The sequence below is a fragment of the Thermobia domestica genome, chromosome 8 (assembly GCF_964235325.1).
Source record: "Thermobia domestica chromosome 8, izTheDome1.hap1.1, whole genome shotgun sequence".
Lineage (NCBI taxonomy): Eukaryota > Metazoa > Arthropoda > Insecta > Zygentoma > Lepismatidae > Thermobia > Thermobia domestica.
The window spans coordinates 175,631,236-175,656,529 of NC_137461.1; the positions used below are offsets into that span (position 1 = coordinate 175,631,236).

At 33.8% G+C, this 25,294-nt stretch overlaps 2 protein-coding genes across 3 annotated transcripts in view; one reads left to right on the plus strand and one right to left on the minus strand.

Moving 5' to 3' along the window:
• LOC145693356 (uncharacterized) overlaps positions 1–25,294 on the plus strand; it is a 1,437,468-nt gene that overhangs the window by 963,441 nt on the left and 448,733 nt on the right. The window lies entirely within an intron of this gene.
• Positions 17,512–22,009, minus strand: LOC145693359 (uncharacterized). Of its 2 annotated transcripts, none has more exons than XM_081769286.1 (2): positions 21,920–22,009; positions 17,512–18,050 (listed from the first exon to the last, which is right to left on the minus strand). In XM_081769286.1, exon 2 carries the CDS (start codon positions 18,044–18,046, stop codon positions 17,570–17,572), a length of 477 nt encoding a protein of 158 aa, XP_081625412.1. In that variant the 5' UTR covers positions 18,047–18,050; positions 21,920–22,009; the 3' UTR covers positions 17,512–17,569. The 2 variants fall into 2 exon arrangements, with proteins under 2 accessions (XP_081625412.1, XP_081625411.1); XM_081769285.1 differs by having other exon boundaries at positions 20,629–22,003.

Below are 25,294 nucleotides of genomic sequence, written 5' to 3' on the forward strand. Positions count from 1 at the left end.
TCTCCTTGATTCTTCGTATGTTTTTTTCATAAACAGGTTCAAGATAGTTTTTTTCTTAAAGTATTCGCATTGGGAACTGACGTTCGTGTATACTTTTCAAGAAATCCTTTCAAGGCCGGATGGTTCACGTTATTGAGTGGAATTCCTGCTTGAGTTGAAGCTGCACACAATGCTAAACTCATTTTCTTAATAGCGGCTGTCGGAATTTGTTAGTTGGAAGAGACTTATTCTTTTGATGCTTTGAACTAGAAATGTGTTGCAGGATACGGCCTCGTTGATGTTTTTCATCCAATGTGATTCCTGAATCATAAACAGTGCATCGAATAATGCTCCCATCAGTCTCGATGAAATCCTGCTTGAACTCCTGAGACAGGGCCAAATATCTGAATTTGGACACCTTATAATGAACTTAAGCAACAAACAACTTCGATTCAAAAACAGAAACGTACTGGGAAAATGTTTAAGTTAACTTTTATTCCCTATTGCTAGATTTAAATTTCAAGCTAGCTAAAACTCAACTCTGACTGTTGTCAACAATTAGAATGTATAAATACACTGCTACTGATTCGATATAAATTAAAAGAACCCAATGAACTAATGTTTTCCATTGTTGCACGTGTGCTGTATTTGTATTTCTTACAGTCCGGCGTTCACTGAAAGGAAACAGGCGCAATAATTCCACGTTCACAGCAAGGTGACGAGAAGTTAATTATATATATAATCTTATGGATTGGAAAGTAAATAAAATGGTAAAATGTGCTGTAGAAAAATGAAGAGAAAGACCAGAAAAGGGGGAGGAAAGGGGATTTGGACAGAGTGGAGAAAAAAGGGATAAAGGCTACAAAAAGGGAAAAAAAGATGCTGGAAAATGAACCCCATTCTCAATTTCAGGCAACATCTCACACATTGGTTTCTTTCAGAGAGCTCTAATTTACCCTACAAAGAAAAAGTGCGCGCCTAAAAATCCAAACCCTGGCTATCATAATTGAATTTGAGGAACATATCAATACATTGTACTGTTGCCTACTTCCAGAGAAGACTATACGATATTACTATACGATATTACTATACATAGGCTAGTTGCTGAATTATTGAATATGAAACGACAATTTATTCAAATCCTACCTATTTTAAGAACACAAAGAACCTGAAAGTTCTTATTTTTATGTAAATAATGCTGCAAAGAAATAAGTTTATATCGTCTTAAAACTAACTAAACACATAAGTAAAAATGAACAGTTCCTTTAGATTATGTCTTAAGAATCATTGTTATGAACTATCGTGAGAAAAAAATACAGCTTTAACTTGGGTGAGTATGAAGTATTTTTTTTTTGTATATTTTATGGAGCCATTTTTGTCGTAGTTTGTTTCCAACTGGAAACAGAAACTTTCAGATCGTTTCGGTAATTTCTTTACAATTCCGACACAATAAGTAAAATGTGCTTTTGCATTCGAATTATAAACACTTAAAACACAGAAGAAACACACACAAAAAAACACTCAAAATAAGAAATCACATAACACCACCACATACACTTTCAAAAGACGCGCTCACTGTTTAACTAACCATACAAGTGTCGTTCACCCTCGCAGGAATCTGTCGTCTTTGTACCTACTCGTTGTGACGTCACGGCTGAACCGGAATGTAGCCCGATGGCCTTGTGATTGAGAAGGCCGTGGTAAGATCCCTTTACATATTCCTATCTAACATTTCTGTATCATTTCTAATTGTACTTTGTTAGGTTAGGTGGTAGAGCAGCCTACTGCTGAACCTCGCCTCATGAATAAAGACATTTTCAATCCAATTCAATTCAAACGCTTTTATTGGGGTTATCAGTACTTTGTGACAGTTTCCGAGATATGGTCTTGATTAAGAAAAGATTTTCCTGCTTCTTTTGCTGTAGCTATCTTCACTAATATCATCGCTCTGACCAGGGCCGGTTCTAGACATTTCTTAAGTGTAAGCAAACAATATTTAGGCGCCCCCACCTAAATGATACTAAAAGAGTAGAAAGTTGTAATGGACAAACATTCTTCAAATAATTGTTGCAATTGCAAATTGCTTCAATATCCTTCTATGAATATAAACGAAAAATGGAGAAATTATAACTAATTGACTGTAGATAAATACTGAACGAAGTTCGAATTTTAATAATCAATATTTTTTTTATTAAATAAGCACAAGACACAACTAAAGTATATTCCTAAGATGTATTTTGACAAGTACAATTGAAACATAAAAGTCGAAACAGAATAAAACTCATGAGGTTCAAGTATAACATTAACACAGGTTTGATTTTGATAACTTATGCTTCATTAAAAGAACATTTACGTAGTATTTTCTAGTGTTACGATTATAGTACTTAGCTTAATCTTTCATTTTCTTTCTTACTGAAAATTTCATTTTATAAAGAGAGTATTCTGGCTTTAAATTTGGCAAAACCTTTTATTATTGCGTCCGTATCCATTTCATTGAGTACGCCATTTTCAGTGGCCATCAAAGCAACTCCGTTTAACCTTTCTTGAGATATAGTCAATCTCAAACAATTCTTTATTAATTTGACTGAACTTGTTTAACACAAGAAATGAAAAAAAAAGTATGTACCTTAATCGATATTTAATTTGTCTTCGGTCCAGTATCGGAACTTCAAAATCAGGTCTCCCGAAAAAATTATTTTCAGGGTCCCTTGGGACTATAAAGCAATTCATTCCTTTCGTGTCTCTTTCCAACATAGAAGTTCGAAATCAGGCACACAATGTAAACACAAAGAGTGGCGCGCCCAAGATTTCTCTTTTGGGTCCGAAGATATCTTTCGGAGTATCCTACAAAATGCAAATAATTTTGTATATTTACCCCGTGAAATTGTGCCAATTTTCTTAATTCTAAGGGTCCAGACTCTCAGACCACCTCCGTTAGTCGTTCCCGGAACATAAGTAGCTATCATTAAAACTATACTTTGCATTAGGACTATTACCAAATGTTTAAACCTATCGGTCCATCTAAATGTAATACGAGAGGATGGATTGGTAATGACTGTTACACTGTGATAATACGATTATATGCATAGTTGGTCACAAGTGTCCGTACACCTGCAACTAATATATTCAATAGAAGATATATTGTAGAAACCATGGCAAATAATAAAAAATGAAAATGAAATCTTTGAGTTTTACGTCCCACGGATATGCCGGTTAGGCTAAAGGAGTCAGTGATGATGAGTAATGAATAAAAATGGTGGAATGAAGAAAGTGGGTGGAAACGGGAGAACCCCCAGAAAACACACGCACACGGTGTTTGTCCACCCATGGCAAATAAATAACAAGCAATGAACATATTAGGTTCGTTGGCTTCAGGTGTCGTTATGCCGAACACAAAGAATATAGTAGCGTTAAGTAATAAGTAACAAACTAAATACACTCAAATGAAGAAAATTAGAGGGAAAAAGTTATTTTACGTGGACGATATGTTGTTGTATGGTAGATGTGTTGTTTACACGAATAATAATAGAAGTTATAAATAACAGATTTTATTTTAAAATCATGTAAACTATTTATTTACACGTGATTTATCTAAATCTATTCTTTGCACATAGATGACAGATGATTGAATAGTACGCGTTATGAATAACTTTAATGAGGGAATATCGTTGTAAAAATTGGCGAATGATTTTACAAAAGTGAAAATACCAAATATTGATGTTTTAAAAGATTATATGAGAACATGTTTTGCTATCCCTATATTTATAAAAATTCTATAGAGAATTGGAATAGTAGATGTGAAAATATTTTAATTGATGAGTAGGAGTGTTTGAAAAATGTTTTAAAGTATCACATGATCTGATGTTAACGGTAGTTTTCCTTACATATGGAGTATGAAGAGAAGACTGGTATAGTATCATCATGGAGTCGATTCAGAGTCAAGTACGACAAGAAATTCAGTTGTGCGAAGAGGTAGATTGGGATTCTTCGTTTGAGTTTGTAGAATCTCCCAGGAAAAAGTTTAAACCTGCGAGAGATTTACCAAATATATTTATTGACGAGGAAACTCAGTATTTTTCTCCAGCTTCGCCAGCATCCTCAGATATCATTATAGAAGCAGAAATTATTGATTTACGTGAGGATCCAGTATTAATACCATCCTCGCCTATTGGATTGATGGCATCTTCATCAGTACTTCCAGCATCCCCATCATTATTAGGAGTAAGAGCACCAGAGAACATTCAACTTCCATCTTTAAAGTGGACACTAGATGCTGAAGAAGAAAGAGCATCATCAGCTGATTCATTTAGTGAAGAAGAAGAGGAGGAAGAAATTATCCAGTTATCTACTGAGGAAGAGGAGGAAGAAATTATTCAATTATTTAGTGAAGAAGAGGAGAAAGAAATAGTACCCTCACCTGATTTATTTAGTGAAGAAGAGGGGGAAGAAATTATTCGACTATTTGATGAACCGGACGACTGTAAACCACACACACCTTCACCAAGTGTTTCACCAGTGGATTTACGTATACAAAGTAAACGGTGTAAATGTAAGTGTGACTTTGTAGATGAAAAGTGTGTAAAAGATAGCATTATTAACTGGAACCCGGATAATGTTTTATTATGTAATGGCTTCCGCTTAAATTTTTTCAATCAATTGGGGCACACATGCGTATTGTTAAATAAACTCACATTAGAGGCAGAAGCCTGGAAAATAATGGCGAGTAAAAGTGTAAGAGATGATTTGTACAATGTTTATTATAGTGCGCATAATAATATTGAAGTAAGTGAACAAATGTTTGTGAAAGCGTATAATACTTTAATTACGAACGTCGATTATATTGAAATCCTACCTGAAATATTATTAGAAAAGGACAGAAAGAACAGCGTGTGATTTTGTATATATATTTTTTTATAATTGTCTGTCTGTCTATGTCTATGTATTATCATATTGTATAAATGTATATTTCTTTTTGTTTATGTTATTATATTGAAATAAATAAATATATATAAAAAATCATTTTATGATTTTTATTTAATAATAATAAAACTTTTCCCAGCTAAAAAGGTAATGCATTAGTATTATTGGTATACGAAATTGTATTTACAAGATGCAAGTTTTCATATAGCACACGATTTTATTTTCGAACTATTTTAAAAAGTTTATGTCCATGAAGTTAGCAGGCCACCTATGGCAGGCCAGAACTTCGACTTCACACATCCTTAGTGCTTCGTTAGTGCTCGTTAGTGCCGCAAACCCCATCGTTAGTGCTACAAAACTAACGTCTGAATTTTAATTGTTACTATTGGCCTGCTAACTTCATGCCAACAGGCCAACATATCAAAATCACACCATAAGTGAAATTACCGGTTCGAGCAACGTTAGTGCTCGTTAGTGCCGTAAACATTAACGTTAGTGCTTCTATATATACAGTTTTTAGGGCAAAAAAAATGGGTCAGTTTTATGAAGCTAGCATGAACTTAGCAGGCCACCTATGGCAGGCCAGAATTTCGACTTCACACATCGTTAGTGCTTCGTTAGTGCTCGTTAGTGCCGCAAACCCCATCGTTAGTGCTACAAAAATAACGCCTCAATTTTCACCAGTCACTATTGGCCTGCTAACTTCATGTCAATGAACTTCGTAGGCCACATATGGCAGAACACAACTGGCAATTTGACACATTGTTAGTGCTTCATTAGTGCTCGTTAGTGCCGCAAACCCTATCGTTAGTGCTACAAAAATAACGTCTGAATTTTAATTGTTACTATTGGCCTGCTAACTTCATGCCAGCAGGCCAACATACTAAAATCACACCATATCAAGTTAGCAGGCCAATACTTGCTTCTTTAAAAATGTAGCTGTTATTCGTGAAGCATTAAGATGGAATATGCGCCACTAACGAGCACTCATTAAGCACTAATGAAGGGTGTAATATAAATTGTGGTCTCCTCTGGTCCCTGGTATGCTGGAATGAAGTTAGAAGGCTAGTAATGACTTCATTAAAAATGTAGCCGATATATATGGAATATTAACGATGGGATATGCTGCACTAACGAACATTAACGATGTGATGTACGGCACTAACGGAGAAGTAATGACAGATGTAAACAAACAAGCGGCCTGCCGTCAATTTCGTCACTGGTCTGCTGGCAATCAGGTTAGCAGGCCAATAATGATTTTCTTCAAGAATATAGCCGTTATCTCTGAAGCACTAACGAAGGGATATACAGCACTAACGAGCACGAACAAAGCGCAAACGATATGTGAGGTTGAAATAGTGGTTTGCCATAGGTGGCTTGTCATCTTTATGAAATGGACCCATTTCGTTACGCAAAAATCTGTGTATATATAGAAGCAGTAACATTAATGTTTATAGCACTAACGAGCACTAACGCTGCTCGAACCGGCAGTTTCATTTATGATGTGATTTCGATATGTTCGCCTGCTGGCATGAAGTTAGCAGGCAAATCAAGCCAATACTAACTATTAAAATTGAGACGTTATTTTCGTAGCACTAACGATGGGGTTTGCGGCACTAACGAGCACTAACGAAGCACTAACGATGTGTGAAGTCGTAATTCTAGCCAGCCATAGGTGGCCTGCCAGGTTCATTGGCATGAGATTAGCAGGCCAATAGTGACTGTTAAAAATTGAGACGTTACTTTTGTAGCACTAACGAGCACTAACGAAGCACTATCGATGTGTGAAGTCGAAATTCTGGCCTGCCATAGGTGGCCTGCTAAGTAATGCTAGCTTCATAAAACTGACCCATTTTGTTGCCCTAAAAACTGTATATATAGAAGCACTAACGTTAATGTTTATGGCACTAACCAGCACTAACGTTGCTCGAACCGGTAATTTCACTTATGGTGTGATTTTGATATGTTCGCCTGCTGGCATGAAGTTAGCAGGCCAATAGTAACAATTAAAATTCAGACGTTATTTTTGTAGCACTAACGATGGGGTTTGCAGCACTAACAAGCACTAACGGAGCACTAAAGATGTGTGAAGTCGAAGTTCTGGCCTGCCATAGGTGGCCTGCTAACTTCATGGACATAAAAAGTTTGATGAATATTTTTCTTGAATAAATAACCCAAATTTGTGTTATAATTTTAATATACTTAGAATTATTTGTTCTTGAAGTTTTACAACTTTTATTATTATCATTATTTTTGCAACTATACCGCTCTTAGGAGTTTGAACAGCAAACGAAATGTAAAAGATAAAAAGGAAATGGTAAAGTTATAGAATGTTCTATAAATTTTAAAACTCTAAACTTCGTTTTTTATCTATATATATAAAAGAGAACGCACAAATCCTTTGTTCCCTCATCACGCTAATACGGCTGAACCAATTTCTTTCATTTTTGGGGGGTTATTAGGATTTGGACCCTAGATGGTTTTTATCATATCACTTTAATTTTTAATTACCAGTGTCTTGAGATAATTGACCATTCAAGTGTCCATAACGTACAAATCCTTTGTTAGTTCATCATAGGTAAAAATAAACGTATTTATATGCAACCCGCATGACCGTGTCACTCGGCGGGTTAACATAAATGACAGGCGATATAATGTTAACATTTACTGCAATCTACTATGGTTTTTATCATATCACTTAAAAGCGAAAAAGTAAAAATTATCTAAGTAACAAAGTTTATTGCGTTCCGGGGTGACCGCAGCGAAGCGGGGTGAACGCTGCTAGTATTATATAAAATACAAGAGGTTATTTTTCTTTATATTATAAAATGTAGAATGCAAAAGTTTTCACACATATATATATATATTCGAATGAATTTTTATCCATTTCGTTTACTGTGTAAACTTTGCTTTTGTATTCTTTTGTTTCCGTTGGAAACTCAGAACACTGTATGAGTGAATTTATAAATAATTCGTTTGTCTTATTTTATATTAAATTGGTTCACTTGCTTAGCAACTTATTTTTACGGACCGCTTCATTAGAAGCTCGGAGTTAACTTTAGTTGGTTCGTATCTTCTGCTTTTCATTCTTTCGCTTCATTAGCAGCTCGTTGTAAAAATTTGCTATGAAAAGCCGTAAGAACACTCTATGAATGTGAATTTATAAATAATTCGTTCGTGTTATTTTATTTTATTGGTTCATTTGCTTTTTTAATGGTACGCTTCATATTTTTATTTTCTATCACTTCATTAGAAGTTCTGCGTTAAAATTTCCCAGGGAAAGTCGTAAGAGCAGCTATGCTGCGATCATTTTATTTGTTCGTTTGTTTCTTATTTTTATATTCTCCTTTCTTATAGAAAGTCGTAAAAGCAGCTACGCTGCGATCATTTTGTTCGTTCGTTTCTTATTTTTATATTCTCCTTTCTTCTAGGAAGTCGTAAGAGCAGCTATGCTGCGATCATTTTGTTCTTTTGTTTCTTATTTTTATATCCTCCTTATAGAAAGTCGTAAGAGCAGCTACGCTGTGAACCTACAAATAATTTCGAAAATACTAAGCTCGTTTTTTAAAAATTGGAAAGTCGGAAGAACAATCTTTGATTGTGAACTTACAAAAATTTCTTATAGAAAGTTGTTAATTTTTATGTATTCGTTTGTTTCTTATTTTTCCTTTTGTTCAATCACTTCATTAGAAGTTCGTTGTAAAAATTTTCTATGAAAAGTCGTAAGAGCAGCTACGCTGCGATCATTTTATTCGTTCGTGTTAATTTTATTTTATTGGTTCATTTGCTTTTTTTAATGGTACGCATCAACAGAAGCTCGGAACAAGCATAGCTTGTGAACCTACAAATAATTTCGAAAATACTAAGTAAGCTCGTTTTTAAAATATTTATTCTCTCACATGTATAACATGTTCGAACAATATGTAAGTGTACTAAAATAAGCTCCAATTTTTTATTGGATCGTTTCCACTGGAAATTTGCAAGAGCAATCTTTGATTGCGAAAATATTAAAATCTTGTGAACGTATAAATAATTCATTAGATGAAACTCTTACATTGTAAAAATACAATTTTCAAAAATAAAATTGTAAAAAGATATTTTTCATATACACATGTTAACGCCCTTAATACATGAAAAAAATTTAAAAAGTTTTTTTCCTACGTATAAAATTGCAAATCCTATTTTACATATTTTTACTATTTTTTGAAACATAGTTTACCTTTACACTGTAAGTGTTTTGAAATTTTCCGCGGTGAAGTTAAATATATAAGATAGAAAACGAATCTATAAAAAAAGATGTGTAAGGAAATAAATAAAACAAGTAAATAAAATGAGAAAAAATTTTATTTACAAATTTCAATAAGATATATAAATTTTACTTACAAATACAATTATGATTTTAAAATGTTAATATTCCTTAAAATAATGTTTAATACATTCAATATTTATATTATTATTATATGCACAATTACATGTTGACCAATGTAATGGTGAAACTCTTTTATCACATGATTTCATTAATCTATTCACTTTCTTTGTATTATTATTATTTTGTGATTGATTAACACAAATGCATATTATATTGTAAATCTTTTTGTAAGAATAACTGTAATTAACTGAATGTTATCTTTGTTTAACCAAATGTTATATAATGTATATGTAAATGTCCAATCATCAAATTTAGTATCATAATGCACTGTTGCAAATTCTTCATATAAGTCATCAAAAGTTTGTGTGCTTACCATTGTACGCCATGCATTATAGTATAACATATCATAGTCTAAAGTAATACACTCATGCTCGTCTAAAATACTGCGATTTTGAAAACACCCGTAACACAAAAGTTTTCGCTGGGGTTTCCAACGGGCAATACATAATACACATTGTTCATTTACAGAAAAAGAACACTGATATTCGCAATAGTCGTATGTATTTAATGAAATACATTGATACTCACACTGTCGATTGTTGATACACATCTTTATCGTGTTCAAGATATGCTTCTCTTAAGTCAGAAATATGATAATCATTAAACGTGATTTCTTGATATGTATAATTAAAATTGTTTATAAGATATGGATTAATTATCACTTGTATATATTTCACATGAATTTTCAAATATTGTTTTAGTATTTCTTCACGTGTTGATTTCTTGATTAGGAAATTCCACACAATAGTATTTAATACTTCATCACTTTCACTCACATTTATGCTCAGTTTCTTTCTCACTACGATTCGCACAGCCTTCACAAAGTAATGGTTCAGAAAGTTTATATTTTTCTGGTATTTGCTTCACACAAATTTCATTTACTTCATTAGGAGTACAATCACACTTTAGTTCATTGAATATCAAACTGTCATTAGAAGTTGTATTTTGATTTACTACTGCTTCATCTTCAAACGCTATTTCATTTGGATACCTGAAACTTCTTCTGTAGACTTGCTCGGGTATTGGCTACTGTCTGGGAAATATTATGCGACATGTATCATCTTCTTCAGGAATTTCAGAGTCATTTGGATGTACAAGAATAATTCTCTTTTGTTTTCAAGTTGAAAACGTTTTTCACGTGATGAAATATACTTAGACTTTACACATTCACTTTGCGATAAAGAAAGATTGGTTTCAATTTCACCTTTCCGTTTCTTTTTATGAGATGAAGAAGAACCAGAATTTGTTTTTTGCTTTTTACCTGCGGAAACAGCTTGCTTTTGACTGTACATTGTAACAGCGTATCACTCACTTTATCTGATCTAGTACAGCTATATGCATGCGTGCTTTTATATTATAATGTAACATGCGCGAAAACCAAGTACAAGTATACACACGCATCTGACATGCGCGAAAAAACATAGTACGAGTATGCGCACGCATAAAATTTATATTGTCATGTGACATGTTCAAATACATCGTGAAAAGAAACAGGTGTGGTTATATAAAGTTTTTTTCATTGCATTATTATATCATTGGAACATTTATATGTAATAATAAACATGTACGTGTTTTGTTAGGGATGAAATTAATATTAACAATTGCATACTTTGTAATTCATTTACTAACAAACGATATATTTAAAAATAAATAAATTGTGATATCAGAGAAAACAAGATTGGATTTTAATCCATGTGCTTACAAACTTAGTAATTCAAAGTTTATTTCACAACTATGGGAATTTGTTTCTTCAAATGAAGCACGAAGCTTATGATTTTCTTGCTTGATGTAAAACTAAAGAAGACCAAAATTGATACCTTAAAGAGTATCATGCAAATGAATGCATACAGTTAAATGAGGAAAATATTGAATTGAACCCAGGATTGCGATATATTGCTAAAATATTTTTCAACTCGCTTTATGGAAAAAAATGACAAACAAAAAAACGAACTTGTTGCAATCCGTGATTGTTGGCACTCCGGAAAAATATTTTAACGTAGCTGATGTTAACGCGGTACGAGGTACAAATTGTAACACCCACTGGTAATAAACATGATTTTCACATACATGGACATCAAGAAAAAAATAAAAGTGATAAGTTGGAAAGGAGATGGTAAAGACAATGATAAAGCTTTATATCCTATTGACAATACTAGGACTTTTGCAATATTAGAAGAACAATATATTTGTGCAAAGATCATACTAATAATCGGGTTTTAGATAGTAGAAATACTGAAGTTCTAATATTTTATTATTATTATTTCATTAGAAGAATATATTATTTCGATTACAGATGGCTTCTACAAGTGCAAACAAACTAAGCCACCTATTATCCATGGCAGAACACTTTGAATATGATGCTCCTAAAGTTGTTTATTATACTTGAAAAATGATAGTGGAAAAATTTCATAGCAATGGGGTGCGTGTACCCAACGAACAATATCAGATATTATTCAAACAATTAAAAAGCATGCAGGATGTTATTTTACCTGGGTGATGCCGATATTACTAATTTTATCGAGCAGGATTATTCCCTGAGGGTAATATAAAAAAAATCAAGGTTGCGAAAAGCTCAAGGATCTAATACTAATAGGAAAAACAGCTGACTTATTTGTTAAGGACAATGCTAAACTACTAGATGAACTTACCAGTACCAAGTTCTAAAAGTTCTGTGTAAGTACCAAAAGTAATGTTTGGTATGAGTGCGCCAGAATTTAAGATTGTGAAAAGTGCATCCCGTAATTATAGGTATTTCGGGCTAAAAGGGACAGAAATAAGCATTAAGCGTGTTGGTAAGGAAATCGATGACCCGGAAAAGTATAATCATTCATTGTTTTAATATGTAATGGACAACACGGTCAAAGACGTTGATAAGAACGCGTATGTTGGAATAACTATTGAGAGCACTACCTCGAGTTAAAACGATGTACATAACATGCCGCAAAAAATCGGAATTGAACCCAAAGGTTCTCTTTTCCATAGTGGGAAACAATCTCAATAGTAATGAGAAAATTCTAATTGGAGGTAAATAGTGTGCATCTTCAGAAGGGAAGAGGTAACTCTTAAAGATTGGATGACTTCTTGGAAGATAAGTTACTTCCTATGGAGAAGGACGTGTACTGCCTCCCAAAGAGTGTAATTCTGGGTATGGCAAGGGTTGATCAAAAGTATAATCAAGTGTATAAATTGAAAAACAATTCAAAACGCTTGTTGAAACAAGCAAGGAAACTAACCATAAAACTAGAAATAAATGCAACAGAACAAATTTTGATAGATTCGAAATACTTAAACAACAAACTTCCGATGAAACGAGCTAATAAATAAGGGAAGCTTCTTATGATACCGATCCATTAAAATAAAGAAACAGAACCAACTCGCACCCAAGTACCAAATTAATGTGTATGAAAAAAATCAAATCAAATGACATGGAAATTTCATGCGATATATCCATGGATTAAGGGTGGTAAAAAATTTACATTTTATACGAAGACGCACATTATCAGTTAACAACTAGTGTCCGTAAAGTTTTGGGAGCCGTGGGCTTTTGCGATTATTGTTTGCAAAAGTACAAAAAAAATCTCCGATTTATTATTATTAGTATAAAGTCTTCATTTATTCAGCAATATGAAACTTTTAAGACACATTTCTTAAGATTTATAAACACTTATTGGTTTCTACACGATTTTTAATCTGTATTGTGTTAATCAATTTTTGTTTCGCTACATTTTCAACTTATTTACATAAATATCTGAAGAAATGTTTAGTATGATAGCACTGCATTGCACTGTATTGTACTACACAGTAACTATTTTTTCTTAGATATTTACTTGAGTAAAATTTAGTTGTAACGTTCACAGAAAAAAATCATGGCAAAGCGTACCTTTTCACAGTTTGTACATGTAATACAGCTACAGAAGAGTAACATTTTCATCCATACGTCTATTATTTCTTCATATTTTTCAATCACAAACACTATCACTATCACTATGGTTTTTATTCTGAATTAAGAATTTCTTAAAATCTTTCTGCAAGAATATTTCTATCAGTTGATTAACAAATGTATCATTATGAATGGCATCATCATATATATGAAAAAACTGTTCTAACTTATTAAAAGTATTGCCATGAATCGTTTGAAACTCATACTAATTTTTATCCTGTATATCCGTGTCCGTAACAACACTTAGTACTTTGTTTTCAATATATTTTTATGTAACAGAATACAGTCATGGTTTATTGCGTCTTTTAATCCGCGTGCACATCCACTGCAAAGAAGCATACTTCTTCTTTTAGATTCCCACATTTGAAACGCATTTATTAAGCACTGAATGGTTATGTGAATATTATCGCAGAAGCAGACCCATACGTTTTCAGCATTAGACATTTTTTCTGTTCGAATCTTCAATAGTTACAAAGGGAAAAAAGTAGACGAAGGCTCTGTTCAAACAGTTTAGAAAATATTGTTTTTTATGTATTTTTCTAAAACACTAGGCACAAATATCTTCACTGCCCACCATACGAAGAAATCTTTTCATCGACTACAACCAGCACAAGATTATTCTTATGCACCTTTCTTAACTGTGGTATTTATACTTTTCACCGTGGGATGTATTGTCTTGTTTAAATTAACCAATGAAAACAGGTTTGAAGAAGTTTAAGGTAGACGTGAAACTCATAGTTTCCACCCCCTATTATTTTTAGATTCTATTCTTTTATGATTATGAAGTGATTCTCATATTCAGATTAACTTGAATATCACATTTTTGCAACAGTTTTTTTCTACAACAGACAGTCACCCATGTCGTTTATCCACGCTTGCTTGAATATCACATCTTTGCAACATTTTTTACAACAGAGAAAGTCACCCATACCGTTTACCCGTTTTGCTTGAATTTCTATATATTGACATTTAGATCATTAATTAGAAATCACGATACCTGAACACCAATACATCCTTTGCATTTGCTTGTTTTAATTAGACTGTCGGATTCCAACGCATTGTGCCAATTTGACTTGATCGATAAATAATCCATTTAAAAAGTTAAAGGAGAGATTTTAACATTGTCTACTAGACTATCCTATACTTTTGGCTATCTTACATTTAAGACACAGTGGATTACTTTCTTTTCTGACAACTTTTAGCAATGAGTGGAACCATCGTATCTACAGAGTACTCCACGCTTGAAAAATTTATTAGACTTGTTATTATGAAACAATAGCTATTGAACTATCGCTCAAAATATGTGTACAGATAAAGTACGATGTACAATAGGGAGGAACAAATGCTATCGAAAACTCGCTAAGTGTTAAGGCTAAGTGCTAAGTGTTATCATATTATTCTTGTAGACAATCCATGTAGTAAGTTGTTGATATATGTTAGAACTGAAACCTGAATCATGTATTTGACCAGTGCTAGGAATTCCTGTAAATGTTCATTTTGACTAAATTTTCATTATGTAGGCAAATAGTTTTATATACTAAAAGCTTAGGAAAGAAAAAATTCAATTCGTTTCAGAATTTTTTTAGTAAACTGTTTCACAAAATCGTTATATCTGAAGTTTCATGAAACTAGAGTTTATTTGTACAAGTAATCCCTGATTTATTTCCTATTTATTTGTCATATCTTTCAGGTCTCTTTCTTCTTTTTCATGTCTATATGATACATATTCAAAGATCATTTACTAATTCAAATAGCTTTTTATGTAAATGCAGTAGGTTATACATCTCTAATGTATTGAATTAAATTCAATCTCCAGCATGAGCTTCCTCCCCCTCTTTGCTAAGCGTATAGCGTACATACCATCGGGGTGGTAGACCCGGGTTCAATTACCTGTAGGAGATCATCATATTTGCACTTTTCTTCACGAGCAATAACAATAACTTTGTGAAATTATGTAAAATACTCCTTGCTGTTCCAAGGGGAGGTAAACTAAACAAAAGTCAACTAAACTTAATCTCCACCACTTATGTTACCTTTCCTATCATTTCATTTATTCATTTACCCACTTGTTTTAAAAAGAAGACTGCTAGAAACAATTTTCAGTTCAAGTTCTTGAAAACAACCATCTTTTAGTACGTATTAATCTTACTTATTTGACACACATTGTTCGTTAACCTTACCTTTGGACTGTCTACTTATTACTTATGTACTGTTTAAAACAGAAAGGATTTGTCCAAAGTTTTCCAAAGATTTGATAATAAATCTATTAGTACGTTAGCCATAGATCAGTATTATTTTCTTATCGATTCTCAAGACCAAACTTTTATTCTTTGATAACAAGTCAGTCCCATGATTTACAATCAATTTTAACAGTTTTGGAATACAATTTCTCTGAGCAATCCAATAAAATAAAAAAAGATACTTTCATGTTTTACACAATTATGGTGTTTACTATGGTGGCAAAAGTTCAATGTTAGTTTTTCGGTGCTAGTTAGACTTTTTTCATTAGGTATTCATTTGCCATAGCGGGACCATAATGGCTCAGTGGTAGAGCGTTCATTTCCACTGCTTGGGTCCCTGATTCGATCCCCGCTCGCGCCAATTATTTCAACATTTTCATGACAAACTTTGGATTTATTTTTATAAATTGTGCTTAACAAACAGCGTGCTCGTAAGTTTTTCGGGATTCTCCTGTTTCCTCCCACTTTCTATATATTTTTCAACAGCTTTCTTTGTAAAGCGAAGCAATATAAAAGATTCATTACTTATACTCACCGTCTCTTTACCCTAACTGACATAATTGTGGGACTCAAAGATTTCATTTCATTTATTATTCAAGATAATTTCATAGTTAAGCGTACACAGATACCATAGTAAGTAAGTAAGTAATTTTTTTATTTCAAAGAGACAGTTTCCATTTAATCTTCACAAATATTGAGAGTTCTATTCCTTGCTGCACAAAGAAAATATTCTGATTTTTTTTAAAAAACGTAGTTGTGATGGCAGCATTAAGTATCTAAACTGAACTGAACTGAAGTTCTTCTTCTTCTTCTTCTTCTTCTTTGGGGACTGCGGTGGGTCAGTGGTAAAGCGCTCACATTTGGTGGTTGGGGTTACTCATTCGATCCTAGCTTACTCCAATTATTTGAACATTTTCATGACAAGTATCAAGTTTTGAATTTTGTGGTGAGTAAACACTGTGTGGCTGTTTTTCAGGGTCGCTTTCTTTCTTTTTATAAAGTTTCTAAGAGCTTTTATACAAGCTATAATACAACAAATCACCGTAGGCTAAGTGTAGGGACTCCATTTCATTTCATTTTTTTTCAAGTTCTTCTATGATCCATGTGGATAAATGATATCTTAATTAACATACATGTTACAATTTGTTCTTTTACATTGAAACCGTTCATCCATACTTTACCTTAGATAGCTGGACATTATCGTGTTTTTGCACAAAATTTCATATAAAATGCCGTAGGTCGCAAATCCACATCTTCAAACCCGAAAAGAAATACCTAGTTAATTATTCAAGGAATAAAAAACTGATCTCAATGTATGTTCCCTGGTACCAAGTACATTTTAGTGTTCACAGAAGAAAAGTTTTCAAATTCTTTTAACTTGTCTGCATAAAACTTCTCAAAATTCTCCCGTTTCCTCCCAGTTTTCACTACCTGTATTTTATTTATTCAGTCATCTTAAACGGATTTAATCTGAGTTAACCAAGAAGTAAAATTCAAAAATTTCTCTTTCAGTATACTATGTTATTCAGTATACCTTGTTTTAATTCTTTTTTATGAAATATGAACACAGCAAATATCTCAATAAGTTTGTTTCACCCTACAACTATGTATATTGGTTAAAAAAAGGAAAACAAACTAATTATCTTGAAAACTCAAGTGCAATTTGAAACTGAAGGGAAATCAATTTATTTATGGTAGACCCTACAGCATATTTTTTAAAATCTTTTCATTGGTAACTGTTAACTAAATAGTGCATCGTACTGAAAAGCATAAAGATTTTTTCCTGCTTTTTTAAAAAAAATCTAACAACAATCCTTATTCTCAAAATATCCTTTCCATGCTTCAAAACGTTACTGTTAATAAAAGGTATCTATGTTTTATTATACAATATTCAGCAATATAAGTTCAATATGACCCGGAAAGAAAAAAAAAGTTAGACATTTATTACCTTTGTTAAGCAGGTTTAAACATTCAAAGGAAAGAAAACTCATATTTACCCTTCACCCACAAAATCACTTTTATTTTCACTTTTTTTACATTTTTATTTGAAATGTTTTTCTTTTAGTTTTTTATTTTTTCGAGTCTCTCCCATTTTTCATACAATTTCATTAAAATATCGTCCTCCCCATCATATAATAGCATTAAGTCATCATTTCCCCCCTCCCCCACTGGTGCCAGTACTGCTGGTTCCATTGGCGATGTTACTATTTGCCCCACTGGTATCACTTCTTCTACTGCCGGTTCCATTGACGGTGTTCCTACTCCCGGTTCCATCGTTGATGTTACTAGTACCGGCTCCATTGCTACTGCCGGTTCCAATGGCGGTGCTGCTATCTGTCCCACTGGTATCACTTCCACCACTGGTAAATACCTTTTCAGCTTATTTTTACTTAACTTGTTTCTCCCCTCTTCCTCTCTTCTCCTTCTTTTTCTTCCTTCGACCACATCCAATAATTCTTCCATCTTATTGAACCACTGGATGTGGCGCGACGAAGAGGAGGAGGGGGAGGCGGCGGAAGTACTTGGATGTGGTTCCATTCTTCTGCAAAATAAAGAAAATAAAAACTGTAATTAGTATCAATTATAATAATTCTTTTTATACAAAATATATTCCTAGCTTGCAATACCAAATCTAAGGGGTGCTACTTTATTTTGTTTAAGTTGTTTTTACGATTACCAAATAAAAAAAGATTTCTTCGTATGTCTAAGTTAAACGCTCATAAAGTTAAACTTTGTGTAAATCCACGTCTCATATAGCCACGCTACTGAACGAAACAACAAACTTATCCGTTAGCCTACGTCCCAAAGTTTTCGAGTTCATTTTCCAATGATCGCTAATAGGTTCACGTCTCATATAGCATTGCTGCTGAACGCTTTGGTTAACTGAAATTAAGCTACCGATAATAAATCTTACAATATGTTCGTGAATAACATCTGCCACGTAAAAATTCAGGCGCTAATATTTTAATGTTTGGTGGTAGCAAACTTGAGTTCAATTTCCGGTTGTAACCTAAAGGTTCTACGTTAAATATTTCGCCTTTGGTAAAAGTGAGTCCAAATTTAATTTCCACTGGTTCGGCATGTTCTAAGCGCTAATGCTTCAGCCTTTGCTGCAAACAAAACCCTGATATCACGTAGCATATTCACTAAGGCTACCATCTTTACTGCAAACATGTCTGCATTCTCAACTACAGGTTTTGCATGCCATAGTTCTTAATGTTGTTGCCTTTCGTGCTAAGGCGTACAAGTTTAATTCCCGTGCGAGCCTACGCGCGTAAACAAACATACCTTAACACCGGGGTGCGGGTTCAATTCCCGCGCGGACCTACGTGCGCAAACTCACCTTAAATTCCCTACACCGGAATGCGGGTTCAAATTCCGGGTGTGCCTACGCGTATAATCAAAGCTAACTTAAATTCCCTACACCGGCAACGCAGCAAAGGCTCGGAAATTAATTTTCAATGGTAAGCATCATATTTAATCTCGGGTTTTATTCAATATCATTCCAATCCAAATAGCTATAGGATATTCAAGTAAAGTTTTTCTCCATTCAAATGTATTCTGTAATACTTGAATATATCTTTCACTCCATTTCCCAAAAAGTATACTCAGCCCTCAAAATCTAACGGGCTAAACAAATTAAGTTATTTCAGTGTATAAATACAGAAAAAATCTCGCACATGGCAAATCAAATTTCCACCCGAACAAACTCAAAGTAATTTATTAAAAGTGAAAATGTGTTCGTTTCATATGTCTAGTGTCTTTAGTTCAAGCCTTGAATCGGTCATAAATGAACAAACAAAATGTATATCGGTTTTCGTATGCATCTCTATATCAATTTAAACTTATAAATATTCTTTCAAGGATAAACAAAAATAAAATTGTGTGTGTTTTCAATAACCATATTAAAACAGTAAAATTACATTTCTTCTATACTTATTTTTTTCTTTCTTCGAATAACCTGGTATATTGTACCTATATAATTGTTTTCAAACATTTGTTTTCCTAAGAAATTATCATTTTTTTAATTACTTTAATACAAAATCAAATATACTAACAACTGTACTTGTATGACATCTTTGAGGCCGCGGTGGCTCAGTGGTAGAGCGTTCACCTCTGGTGCATAAGGTCTCGGGTTCAAACCCTGCTCCCGCCAAGTGAACTTTGTGGTGGACAAATACCGTGTGCGTGGGTTTTCTCGGGATTCTCCCGTTTCCTCCCACTTTCTTCATTCCACCATTTCATTCATTTCTCATAATCACCGTCTCCTTTAGCCTAACCGGCATAACCGTGGGACGTAAAACTCAAAGATTTTTGTATGACACCTAGCGGGAAAATTCTAAATTACACCTTAGTTCAGTTCAAGCCCATCTGTAATGCAGACATATATCGTCGTTGGTCCCGAATATATTTCTGTATTTTAAAGGTAAAGTATGCTACATTTCTTTTTTAAACCGTAAAAAATACTACTAATAATAAAAATAATTGCAATATTACATTAAATAAGTGGTATAAACCCTTCTCGCAATTGTGTTCTGTCAATAAAATATACTTTGTGGGGCATAGCTTCTTCTATCAGTAATCCAACACATGTTCAATGTCTTACGAAGCCCTAAGGTGGACCTACCTACCTACCAACACAGAGCCCATCAGTTGGACATATCCATCATGCTATTATAGTATACGTTTATTACCAATGCATAACAACATTTACCTATCCGAAAAAAAGCCCACCCACTTGTTGGGTACCTAGCTAACGCGCAAAAACCCCTTTTCACTTGGACATAGCACTCTCATGCAGCATTACAGTGTACAATCAATCTATTTTTTAATATTGTTAAAATTAGGGGTAACATAGCTAACGAGCAAAAACCCCTCAGTTGGAGAAACATGCTACGAATAGCCTTACGTAATTTCATTTTGCTCTAATACAATATATGTTCAATCTATTTTTAATACTGCTAAAATCTAGGGGAGCGTAGCTAAAAGGGTCCCATGCTACAGGGTGCGGCACGTAAAACCGGCCCGTAAAGTGAACACATAAAATGAAATGTAATGTATTGAATATGATTAACTACAACACATAAATGAAATGTAATGTATTGAATATGACTACTCACCTTCACAGCAGCCTCACAGCAGGTGCTGAAAGTGTCCTCTGCCCACTTCAACACACATGTGAGCACGATTGAGGAGATTCATATATACCCTTGTCAGTTCTTGTGTTGTAATGCTATTGGTGACATCCTGGATCCTGGTCTTGAGTTCTTCAATTGTGTGTGGATTTGTTTCGTATACTCTTCCCTTTGACAGTCCCCATAAGTAAAAGTCACACGTGGACAAGTCTGGTGACCGAGGAGGCCACAAGCCTTTGCTGATTGTCCTCTCTGGTGTAAACATCTCATGCACAAGGGACAATGATGCAGCTGATGTGTGGCATGTTGCACCGTCCTGCTGAAAGTAACATAACTGACGCTCCTCTTCGGTCAAGCGTGTAAACTCCTCTAACGGCAAATTTTTAAATTACACCTTAGTTTAGTTCAAGCCCATCTGTAGTGCGTACATATATCGTGTGTAAGTGTTTTTAAACTGTAAAGTGCTCATATTTCAGTACACAATCGGTGTAACAATATGCATTACAGTTAAAATTCGTAACAAATCAATCAAACATATTGTAATTAAGCACACTATAATTAAGCAAATAAAACTCTAAAAGTAAATGATACGTCTTTAGCCATTGGTAAAATCAAAGTGGCGGTTCTTAAGGGAGAAAGGGAAGTATATTCATCTTGCAAATGTTCATTCATATATTCTTAAGTAAAATATCTCAACTCCCCCAAAATATGTACTCCTACAATAATAATAATAATAATAATAATAATAATAATAATAATAATAATAATAATAATAATAATAATAATAATAATAATAATAATAATAAACTTTAGTAATAAAAAATCGAAATTACATTTCCCCTGGCCCCGCCTAACACAGTTTCTAATCCTCTTGCATTTATTACAAAATGGTCCTAGGTTCAATTTCTAATCGAGTTACAATACAAATAGTCCCGAGTTCATTTCCTAGTACAGCTACGAATGCAATTCGTGTGGATCGGAAATAATTAGTCACGAAACTTCCATTATGATTAAGTGAGTAATACAAGCAACTTTGCCATTAGAAAATCGGAATTACATTTCCACTGGTCCCGGCCTGGCACAGTTTCTAATCCTCTTGCATTTATTACAAATGGTTCCGAGTTCATTTCCTGATAGAGCTACAATGCAATTAGTCCAAAGTTCAATTTCTCAAAAGCAAATCGTGTGGTTCGAAAATAATTAGTCACAAACTTCCATTATGATTAAGTGAGTAATACAAGCAACTTTAGCATTAAAAAAGTTAAATGATTCTCACCTTAAATCAAACTTACTTCTAACCGTCAGAATCAAAGACCAAAAAACTTTAATACACACAACAAATAAGCTTCTTCAAAATGCACTCGTGCATTGTCTAAATAATAATAAAATCATCTTTATTTCCGTGAATATTTATAAAGCATTTCAATGTGCTCCCCCTCTAACATCTTTTCATCATGTTTCAAAAACCGTTTTTCGTAATGCTTTTCATTAATTATAGATAAAGTGAACATGTCCGATAACGTTCAATGTACATAATTTTTCCTTCTTTTTTTGGTTATAAAGCTAAAAGTTCATAACGGGTATCGATCATTATTCATCATGTTTAAAAATCGACACGTTCAAGTTATTAAGTATTCAGTCCTCCAGCAGGAAATCTAAAAATTTTTATTTACAAGTTCATCAACCGTGGTAGGCATCTTAACAGTAAATGACCTTTCAAGGAAAAGCTACCATTTTTCCTTATTCACGACAAGCTGTCGAAATGCCGCATGTACAGCTACAACATAGCGTACGGTTCTCAAATGATTACTCAAATATACGCACTTTCTCAACTAATTAAAGGAAATGTGTTACAGGTAAAACTTTCACGTTGCTAAAATGAGATATCGCCAAAAATACATTCAAGTATTTGTTCATAACAACTTGTGAAGGGAGGAAAAAAATGGTTCTACATGTCCCAATCGTTAAATGTCTATCTATCTGTCTTCATCAATGCAGATAAGTAAGTCGATGTCAATCATGGTTAATGGAAGTTGTTTCAGTACACAGGGGGAAAGGGGGAATAAAAGTAGAAAGTGCAATGACACTGTATAGGTATGCAAGTTCACACACACATACCGCACAAAGGAAATTAAGTGTGTCGCTACTCGGATTTCAGCTATTTTCTAACGGAAGCAGGGGAAAGCGTGCATACTTCCCCCTACCCGGAAGCAAATCCTTTTGCAAAATAACACTGACTGTTCATTTCTAAGATAGCCTCTGTGAGAGACGAAAGAACCATTCGGTCTCTCTCCATTTGAAACTTAGAAACATGCTATACGAAGTGAGTTAACTAAAAGCCAAGAACAAAATCAATAAAAATGAATATAAACGAAATAAATAAACTATTCAATCCACATACATTTTTCCATCTCCCAAATGTTATTTTTTTTTCTCTCCAAGTTACATATGGGGATTGCAATAATTCTCTCATACAGCGTTCACCTCTGGTGCTAAGAGTCCCGGGTTCAATCCCAGGATCCACCAAATAAACTTTCATAATATATATTTTTCAAGAGCTTTTATAAAATAATTAACAACAACAACAACTTCCCATGAGAAATTTTTACAAGAAACTTCTAATGAACTGATTGAACAGGAAAAAAATGGAAGCAATCACCATGAAACTCAAATATTTCATTTTTCCAAGTTACATATCTCAATGTGAGTTTTTGTTAGTCAAAACTATCTGTATAATACGAAATTCGAACGGGGGTCTTCATCTCAATGTGAGTTTCTATTAGTCAAAAACCATCTGTATAATACGAGATTCGAACGGGGGTCTTCATCTCAATGTGAGTTTCTATTACTCAAAAAACATCTGCATAATACGAAATTCGAACGGGGTCTTGATCTCAATGTGAGTTTCTATTAGTCAAAAAACCATCTGTATAATACAAAATTCAACGCGGGTCTTGATCTCAATGTAAGTTTCTGTTAGTCAAAAACCATCTGTATAAAACGAGATTCGAACGGGGGTCTTGATCTCAATGTAACTTTCTATTAGTCAAAAACCATCTGTATAATACGAGTTTCAAACGCGGGTCTTGATCTCAATGTAAATATATTCAGTATTATTAATTTAATCAGTGATACGGAAGTAAGTGATACAGAATAACGTTTCATAATATGTACCAATATTCTAATCAACTAACACATGATCAGATTTAATTCAAATCGAACCAATTAAAATTCAAATTTAAATTTTCATTATTATTTTCTTTTTAAAAATATCCAATATTCAAACGTCTGCATACACGTATTCACACTCAAAAAGAGGACATGAACCTGCCAAAACGGTGCATACACGTATTCACAGTCAAAAAAGAGGGCACGAACTTTCCAAAATAAATCAACCACATAACGGTACTCGTGTACCTTTTTGTATGGCCCTACTCCTTTCCACCTCTGATTCGACACTCTATTGTATTATTCATTTGATCATCATTTGATCAGGTATGATCAACAACTTTTAACGTTTGATCAACTTTACTAACCAAGTGTATAACTATATTTAGTTGGAGGCCAAATACACACTAGTCCTCCCTTTCCACAGACTCAAAATTTTTCGATTCAATCTGTGATAGGTCGATCTTCATTTATGATAAAAAGTTCCCAACATCTAACTTCGTTAACATAGATTTGTAACATTATGGTAAAGACGGGGCAAACGGACATGCTAAGCAGTTTTCTGTTGCTTGTATGAATACGATCGAAGAGAACTCAAGATATTTCTGGTTTGTAAGCTTTGTACAAAGTAAAAGTATAACAAAGAAATCAGTTTGTCAATTAGTCATTGGTATATTGAACAATTAGTATACAAGGGTGCAAGATGTCCATATGCCCCATGGGGTGGGGCAAACGGACAGTTACAGTTTATAAACTACTAACACTGTTACAATGAATGCGTACAAAGTGTGCATCATGACCATTTGGATCACATTATACATGGAACCAGAAAAAACAACCTGTACACATTACCCAATCTTCTCCCTCGAGATATCGTTTGAACGAGTTAAACTTCTAGCTGCAGCATAGGACAATGATTGCGCTACACGCGCACTAAGTGTTTTGTGACGTTGTACGAAACCATACTCCCAATCTTTACCAGCCATTTTTGCATCATTATTGAATATGTGTTTGTATTTGTCTTCAACAGTAAAGTTGTAAGACAACTTTGTAATTCGCATAGAGTTAACCCAAATCCCATTTCGTCCAAGGCAAGTAGATGCTTCCTAATTCATTTTCTGCTGTGCTGAGAATGTTGTATGATTTCCAAACTTTCGGATTCTGTGCGATGACATAACGCGTCGTCGTAGTGTATTACGAGGGACATTGAAAGTTGTCGATACAGTGGATAGAGGCATCTTGTCTTCACGTACGGCTCTAACAACAGCGGCTATGGACTCATTTTCCTATTTGCATCTGTGTATTGTACGAGATCGATAACGTACCATTTTTGGCAGAAATGGTAGTATTAACAACAAACTTCTTAAGTAATATACATACACAGAAATATTGTTTTTCTACTTCATACTAACCATTTATGTCACTGTCCGTTTGCCCCGCTAATTGCGTGTCCGTCTGCCCCGCACACACATTGGTTTCAAAT